The sequence below is a fragment of the Gossypium arboreum genome, chromosome 1, assembly GCF_025698485.1.
Source record: "Gossypium arboreum isolate Shixiya-1 chromosome 1, ASM2569848v2, whole genome shotgun sequence".
NCBI lineage: Eukaryota > Viridiplantae > Streptophyta > Magnoliopsida > Malvales > Malvaceae > Gossypium > Gossypium arboreum.
The window spans coordinates 33,441,162-33,450,053 of record NC_069070.1 but is presented as its reverse complement, the minus strand read 5'-3'; the positions used below and the strand labels follow the sequence as shown (position 1 = coordinate 33,450,053).

The 8,892-nt window shown below is 36.2% G+C and overlaps 1 protein-coding gene across 2 annotated transcripts; it reads left to right on the top strand.

The window, feature by feature from the left end:
• Nucleotides 1–4,471: 4,471 nt before the first annotated feature.
• LOC108468610 (COP1-interactive protein 1-like) lies at nt 4,472–8,482 on the top strand. Of its 2 annotated transcripts, XM_053031414.1 has the most exons (4): nt 4,472–4,735; nt 5,509–5,567; nt 5,858–6,039; nt 6,686–8,482. In XM_053031414.1, exons 3-4 carry the CDS (start codon nt 6,012–6,014, stop codon nt 8,311–8,313), a joined length of 1,656 nt encoding a protein of 551 aa, XP_052887374.1. In that variant the 5' UTR covers nt 4,472–4,735; nt 5,509–5,567; nt 5,858–6,011; the 3' UTR covers nt 8,314–8,482. The 2 variants fall into 2 exon arrangements, with proteins under 2 accessions (XP_052887374.1, XP_052887398.1); XM_053031438.1 differs by lacking the exon at nt 5,509–5,567.
• The last annotated feature ends 410 nt before the right edge of the window (nt 8,483–8,892 follow it).

The window sequence follows — 8,892 nt, the reverse complement described above, 5'->3', positions numbered from 1 at the left end:
CACCTAACACACTACGAACACTCCGGCCTATTTGGCCGAGCACTACCAACACTTGCAATGGAAGTGGTTTGGGCTTTAGACGCCGTGTACTGCTTATTCTTCTTTCTACTTGAGAACTCCACTGAAGCATTCAATCTGGTAGTGAATTCCCTCAATCTCTTAGATGAGGACTGATGCAGTTTCTCCATCTGTTTTTTTCTTAAGTCTCGGGACTCGATGTCAGTTTTTCTCTTCTCTTTGGCCAATTCCTCGGCCTTACATGCTCTCTCCACGAGCGCCACAAATTCCCTCAATTCTAAGATGCCAACTAATATATGGATATCTTCGTTTAGACCATCTTCAAACCTCTTGTACATAATAGCTTCTGTAGATATGCACTCCCGTGCATATTTGCTGAGTCTCACAAACTAACGCTTGTACTCCGTCACAGTCCTACGACTTTGCTTCAGCTTTAAAAATTATTTCCTTTTCTGGTCATAAACCTTTGGCTAACGTACTTCTTTGGGAACTCTTCTAGGAAGAATTCCCAAGTTATCCTCTCTCTCGGTATAATAGAAACTAGAGTATCCACCATTGGTAGGCCGAGTCTCATAGGAGTGAACTGCGCACTTCACGCACTCCTCAAGTGTGCACGATAGCTCATCAAATACCCTAATAGTATTTTCTAGCCAAAACTCTACTCTCTCCGAGTCATTATTAATATTCGCCCAAAATTCCTCTACCCCTTACTTACGAATCTTGTTTAACGGAGGTTTCTCTCTCCTAACCATATTTACTCATTGAGGAGCAACAGGGGCATACTGAGGAATCAGAGGAGATGGGGGAGGTGGAGTATTCGGATTCACATGAATGAACTCCGAATACCATACTTCTATCATATGGAGGTAAGCTTCTCTAGCTCCTCTACCTTGACTCATTGTCACGGGCCCACTATCTACTAGTGCAGTCCTTTCAACGGGAGTCGGCGCATTACTCTCCACATCATCCGCCGTAGCTACGTTAGGATCCATTTACTATATAAATAAAAATACAATTTATCTCATCAGGAGTCGTCACATTATCAATATAAAATTATGACATGTATAACTAGACACGTACTCACGCTAGGTTAGTCCTAGAACCGACTAAGCCATAGCTCTGATACCACTAAATGTAACACCCTTTACCCGAGTTCGACGCTGATACCGGGTACGAGGCATTACCATTCACAATTCACATACACATGTACTAAGTTAGATCACACGAGCCCGTTAAAATTTAAAACTTTTTCGAACTTGTTTAAACTCCTTAATATGGGCCTACAAGGCCTCAAACATCCATTGAAAGCCTTTCAAAACCAACTTTATCCTTAAACTGACTATATAAAAATGACCCTTGAAACAGGGTACACACCCGTGTGGCCACTATGACATGGCCGTGCTTATGACCCTTGTGGTTCACATGGCCTAAGCACAAGGGAACACGTCCGTGCCCCGAGTCTATGCGAATTAAATTCTAAATTCGAACCTACAGGGGCTTTCACACGGCCTGATACACACCCGTGTCCATTGCCCATGTCCCTCACACGGCATGACACGCCTGTGTCTAAAAACCTTGACATTCTGTTTCTGACGTCAGCATCCAATTTAGGGCATACGGCCAAGGTACACACCCGTAGCCAGAGGCTGTGTGCTCTACATGGTTGAGACACACGACCGTATCTCTGCCCGTGTGTTTACTACCATGCATACTGACTTGTCAATTTAATGTGCAAGGGACACACGGCCGGATAACACGCCCATGGGGCTGACCGTGTGTCACACACGGCCTAGACACACGACCGCGTGACAAAATAAGGCTATTTACCAAGCCTTTTTGCCACCCTTACTTGCACTAACCTACGTAACCTTTAACATGAAAAATCTACACAACAATACAAGGTCTAATCAGCCACACAAGATATTATCTCATTCATGAAAATATCATCATTTACATAGATCAATAATAAATATTAACCATTATCCATGGCTTTATACAAAATGAAGGGATTCATCCCAAGCCAACACATTTAGTCAAATTAATATTGACACAAAACTCAAAAGTCTAAGCCCTATACATGCCATATTCAAAATAATAAGACCAACTATACCAAGTGCTTCAGTTGATAGTGTGATCGATGCCTCCGACGTCTGATGATCCTCTAGCTAATTAGGTGGCACTATAAGAAAATGGAAAGGAGAGGGAGTAAGCATAAAGCTTAGTAAGTTGCATGCAAATAAATATAACAACAACTTTACCATTCATCATCATGTTCATAATACAAAAGTAGGCATAAGTACAACTTACTCATCACTATCCATTACAATTCACATAGCATATATTGAGCTCACATCTCATTCATTTCAAATGGGTACCTGTACCACTCACAACATGGCTATACTTTTCTCGTTTAACTCAAACTGTAACTCTCACCATTGAATCATTTGGAATACTATTGAATATTCACTAAGCTTCAAACATAGGGTATAATGCTGATGCCATGTCCCAGACATGGTCTTACATTGACTATCAAAATCGAGGCCGACGCCATGTCCCAGACATGATCTTACACTAGCTCTCACATATCAGTGCCGATGCCATGCCCCAGACATGGTCTTACACTGACACTTTTATACGTGCCGATGCCATGTCCCAGACATGGTCTTACACTGACACATCTCGTAGCCGATGCATGTCCCAGACATCTCTTACACTAGCTCTCGTTTCAATGCCGATGCCATGTCCCAGACATGGTCTTACACTAGCTCTCATAATGTAGCCGATGCATGTCCCAGACATGTCTTACACTAGCATACAATAACCCGAATGTCATGGCATGGATATCCGATTTATTTTCTAAGGTTCAAACGGGAGTTTTACTATCTAAATATTCATCATACATAATCAATTCCACAAACAAGCAGTTTATGCTATATCAATTCAGACACATATAATAACAATGTAGTTGTATTATTTACATACAACTTACCTCGGTACTCAAAATGGGGCGACTAGTTGATTTAATCTACTTGCTTGGCCTTTCCCCAGTTTAGGTTCGGATTTTGTATTTCATGATCTAAAATGGAAACATTTAGTAATTTAATCATCAATTAAATCTAAGCGCTTAATAATTTATGATTTGGGCAAAATGACCATTTTGCCCCTAGACTTTTACAAAATAACCATTTTACCTCTAAGCCCGGAAATCAATTTTTATCGAGTTTCCCTATTTGTCAAGCCTAACCAACCATTTATCTCTCTTAAAAAACCCCCAAATTTCCAATATTTCACAACATTACTATCTATTTTACAACTTTACAAAATAGTCTTATTAGGGTTTTCATGAGAAATCCCTTCATAAAAGTTGTTTATTTCATAACCATGATTCATTTTCTTCCATAAAATTTCAGAAAACAACATGAACACTCTCATGGTAAAACTCTAAACTTTCAGCCATTTAACAAAATAGTCCCCTTGTTAGAAAGCTCATGCTACAAAAGTTCTAAAAATGTAAAAATTTTCAAGAAAAGCCATTAAAGTCACTTACTTGCAAGAGTAGAGAGTGGCTGAAATTTTTTAGGCTCAAAAACCCCTACAATGGCTGAGTTTTCGGTGGAGAAGGAGATGGGAAAAAGATGATATCTTTTCTCTATCTTTTGTCTTCTATGGCAGGCCATCACTTATCCAAGGGTCTATTTGCCCTATAAAGACCCCCAATTTTGGTTCTCTAGCTATTTAACACCCTTTGCTATCAAAACAGGACTTTTGCATTTTATGCGATTTAGTCTTTTTTCACAATTGGGCTCACAATCGCTAAAATTAATTCACCAAAATTTCTATACTCCTTTATAAACATGCCATCACACATAAAATAATATAAAAAAATAATTTCTCTAACCTCGAGTTAGTGGTTCCGAAACTATTGTTTCGATTGAACCCAAAATCGGGCCGTTACAATTCTTTTATTTCTCTTTTTCTTTTACTGCCTAAACCCTAAATTAGTGCCAAAATGGGCTATTTAAATTTGTGCTAACTGGCCAGCTGGATGGTTAATGACAACAAGGAATCCGTCAACTGCCATGTCACTTTTCCGTTATGTCTGTAACGAAAAATGGTTAAAAAGACTTGTTTTGTTATTTTTTGAAAGTTGAGTGACTAAATTAAAACCTGACTGACTATTTTGTTAGTTACCTCAAAATTAAGTAATTGTTGGTTTAATTTACCCTAATGAATAATAAATTTATCATAATAGAGTAAAAAAACCTAAAGATTTATGCTTCACTGTTTCAAATATATGTCATCTGCCATAGAGTAATTTAATTTAAAAAATATAAAAATTAATTAAAATTTTAGGACAAGACAAAGCGCGGGACATCACCCACGTAGCATTTACGTTTTGAAATTTTAGCCACTTATTTTTTATTGTTTACGATGAAATGAAATTATCGCGTATTTTTGCTATCCGATAAAATGAGATTCCATCGTAATATACAAAACGAAATTTTAGGGCTATTTGTATCATAAAAAAGAAACCGCCAAAATTCCGTTCTCATGGACTGGAAACATCACAAACACAGAAAGCCTATTTTATAATTTCACTTTTTTGACTATTTTTCCTTTTTTCTTTTCACCTGAAAATGTTTCCTAATTTTCCATCATTTTATCAATTCGCATTCCATTTTGATCCGCTGAGAGAAAATCCGCCTTCGATTTTCAGGTAATATTTGCTTTCAATTCATTTTCTTCTTTTTTTTTCTTCGTTTGATTGTTAACGAAGATGGAATATAAAACGAAGAAAATCATTCAAATTAATAATTTCATGTTTAATTCAGAAATAAAAAACTAAATAAGTCAAATTTGAATTTTCTGATCTTTCGATTCGTCTAAGATAAATAATGGTTAGATTGAATTTTGAATTGGATTTTACGTAGCTTTCAGCGAATGTCATTCCTTATCGAACATAACCGACGTGTTAACGCTTAATCCCATAATTAAAATTTAAATATTGTGATTAAAAAACCTATTTGAAGGCCATGGGTGGCAATGAACTGGATGTTAGCTGGTATATTTTCTCCTTGTAGCAAGACAATGTGTTTGAATTTCAGAACTGAATTGGTGAAGAAACGGGTGGGGGTTGTTGTTGCCTTTGAAGATGACGTATCAAACCTTGGCCACCATTTATCCATTACCCAATCTTTGGAAATTCTGATTTATCAATGGACCACCATTCTTTTTTGGTGGGTCTTGTTGTCAAAATCAACTATTATGTAGAATAATCGTTACATGTTACTCATTATCCGATAATGAGTGTCGGATACAAATGTAATGTGCGGTACCGTGTTGAAGGCAATGAAGGGTTTGTCTTTTTAGCTTTTTGTTGCACTATTTGATCTAATTATGTATCAAAATCAACGATATTTCCGGCCCATAACAATCTCCTATTAGGAATTTTGACTAGGTTGTGTTCTAATTAATGAATTCATAATGCAGATATGTCAAGAATGCACATGGAAGGATTTGACAGGCATGTCTTATTACTTGTTTCCAAGGTCAAAATTTTGCCAGACTTTGAATTTTAAAGAGTTTGGTTAAATGCCTGGTGAACGGTTCTTGTGTAAAAGATGAATTAGCTTTCTTCTTTTATGACTTTGCTTATGATGAAATGCACATTTTTGGTATTGGCTAGGGAGGAAGAAAACTAAGGATAAAGTGTAGACCATCTAAAAAATAGTGAATGCACAAGCTGTTTTTGAGGATATGCTTGATTTAGGACTTTGTTATGTTTGGATGTGTCAATGTGAAAAATAATTTACTAATGCTATGTCACCTTTATTTTCAGATATTTAGTTTGATGTGTTTGAGATGGAGCATGCATTTTTTGGCTTGGGGATTCATTCTTTAAGTTCGCAGCAAATTTTATATTGGAGAAGACGCTATAAAGCCAGACAACGACCTCTAAGGGTTGTTATCCTGATACACAGAAGTTCAGAACAATGGAGCAAGTGGAAGTGATTAAACCAGGTTTGTAAAAGCTGATGAAAACCTGAAAATATGCACACATTGTTTGGCTGCAAAACCAAATTTTGCACCCTCGCTAATATACCCCCGTGCTACCTTCCTTTTATCATCCTCTTACATTATTTTTGTAGATTCAAAGATAACATGAGTGCCATTATAGGCACATTTTCTTTTTCTTCCTCAATGTAAATCTTAATGGATGCATGTCTGCAAAGTTATGTGCATTTTTGGCTAAAGATTAGGCACTAGTCAGTGAAAAGTTAAAATCCCTTTGTCATCCTCAAGTAGTTGTATTGAAACTGTAGTGTTGCATTCACCATTTTTATGTTTCCGCAAAAGCGAGGTTTAGGAATCTGCTTATAACCTTACTTTGCCCTCTAGAGAAAAACTTGACAGTGCCTTGTAGTATTATCCTGTTTCTAGTATCCTACGAGTTATGACTGTCAGCTTATTAGTAATTCTTTGTCATTGTTTAATGTCAATTGCTTTTGTCAAAGTCTCCTGATTTGCGTTCATTGTTGTATTGATTCCGTGCTGTAAGATCTCAGGTGCTTTTGACTAAGATAATGTAAGAGTTTTAACATTTTCTTCCATACATATTTCATTTGATGTTGATGTATCAGATTCGGAATTTCCCTGTTTTTCACAGATGTTGAAAAGAGAGTAGAAAGAATCTTGAAGCTCATCAAGAGGAAAAGCAGGAAAAGGGAGCCAGAACTTATTGGGCATGTTGAGGAGTTTTACAGACAGTACCAGTCACTCTCTGCGCAATATGAGCATCTTAAACGAGAGTCCGTTGAGAAAGTTCTCAAAGGAAAAGGAAAAGGAAACGAAAGTCATCCCTATTATTCATCCGGCTCGGACTCAGAATATTACTCCCCTACGGATAGAGAAAATGACACTGACACGACATTTGATAATGATAGAAGATTCCATAGATGGATGGCAGATAACATCAAGGAAGAACTTAATCGTGCATATGAAGAAGACTCTGATTTGAAGCACCAATTGGCCTCTAAGACCGAAGAGAGTGAAGCTTTAGCTTCAGGTCATCTGTCTGCTTCAAGTAAAACAGAAGAAATAGAAACCATCAACAAAGATGAGCCTAAAAGAGATTCTGAAGTTGGGATTGATGGTAAGACAGTTGAAACTAAACAGCAAGGAGAGACAAATACTGCAATGTATGTGCCGGTTTGGGAGGAAGGAGATGAAGTAACTAAACTCATGAAGCAACTCAAAGAAAATGAAAAGAACCTAACATCTAGAATCAATAATTCAATGGCACAGGTCTGCAGTCTGAAAAAGGAAGTGGACTATCTACGTGCTCAACAATGTGAAGCCAGAGGAAATGTAATGAAGCCGGAATTAGAGGTTCAAGTGAAAACTCTGACAGAGGAAAACCAAGGCTTACAGGTGCAGGTGATCGACTTGGAATCGGAGGTTGATGCTCTACGCAAACAGAATATTACATCCAAAGATGAATTGAGGAGTAATGTTCATGAAATCAATCAATTGAAAGAGGAAAATGCTCACCTGAATTCAAGAATTCTAGGACTGGAAGCACTATTTAGAGAGAGGAGACTTGAGGACTGCCAAACTAAAAGGGAAAAACAAACAACTCAGATGAGTACAGAGGTTAAGTTGGATCATGTGACGGAGAAAAACCAAGTGGAGTTACAGATTGCAGACCAACAGAGAATGATGAAAGAAATAGAAGAACATACTAGGAAAACCATGGAACGTAACCCAAAGCTTATCAAACAATTATCTGCTGGAAACAAGTTAAATTACATAGAAAGAAAGATGGGGAATTTAGCACAAGAATTCTACCAGAAACTCGATGATAACATCCGTCTTCTGTGCTTAAGGATTGCGGTTGCTGAAAAAAAACATTACGAAAACAAAGAGAACTACAAGAACATAAAAGAAAGTTTAGAGCAAGAAAACAAAGAACTGAAACAAAAGCTTGTTACTTGTGAAACTGAGTTGACGAAGCTGATAGATAATGCAGAAAAGAAAAGGGAAAATGACGGGGTATCGAATTCAGAAGAAGAACAAAAGTTGAAGTTATTGAAAGCTGTGAGTGTGCTTGAGAAAAAAGTGGGAGAATTGGAGAAGATTAATAAAGAAAAAGATGCGACATTGTTGAGTCGAGAAGAAGAAAAGAGGGAAGCCATAAGGCAGCTTTGTTTGTTGATTGATTATCATCGTACCAACTGTGATTATCTCAAGGAATTGGTCTCAGAGTTGACTGTTAGAATCAAGAAAAAGATATGATTTTTTTTTTTTCACATTTTCAGAAAATTTATGATTTTTTCTTCTTCTTTTCAAATGTTTAAATTCATTCTTTTTTAGAGGAAAGTAACACCGTCTGAACTATCACCAGTACATTGTTTCCACCTAATAAGTCTATTTACTTTATTCATTAATTTTGTAAAAAAAAAAAGAGAGAGAAAAATCTTACATTCTTATCTAGTTTTATTCTTATTCATCGATTTTTATATTTGGTGAATTGAATATTTTAGAGAAGAAAACGTTGAAGCTGATTGAATGGTTAAGTTGGTGTTTGACAAGAAGAAAAGTTTACAATTATATATGTAACTTTTCTTTTGACTCTTTTAACTTATTGTAAAATTTCTTATTTTATCCACCAAAAGAAAGAACACTAATGTAATTTAAATAATGTATTAAAAATATGGTAATTATTTTGTACATGGTCTGCGGCCATCAAAATTGAAATATATTTTTATCTATTCAATTTGTATTTTTTTATTATAATCTATATTCATCTTATTTTATTGGTGAATTTTCTTTAAAAATAGTTAATAAAATTATAAATTATTGTATTAATTATGA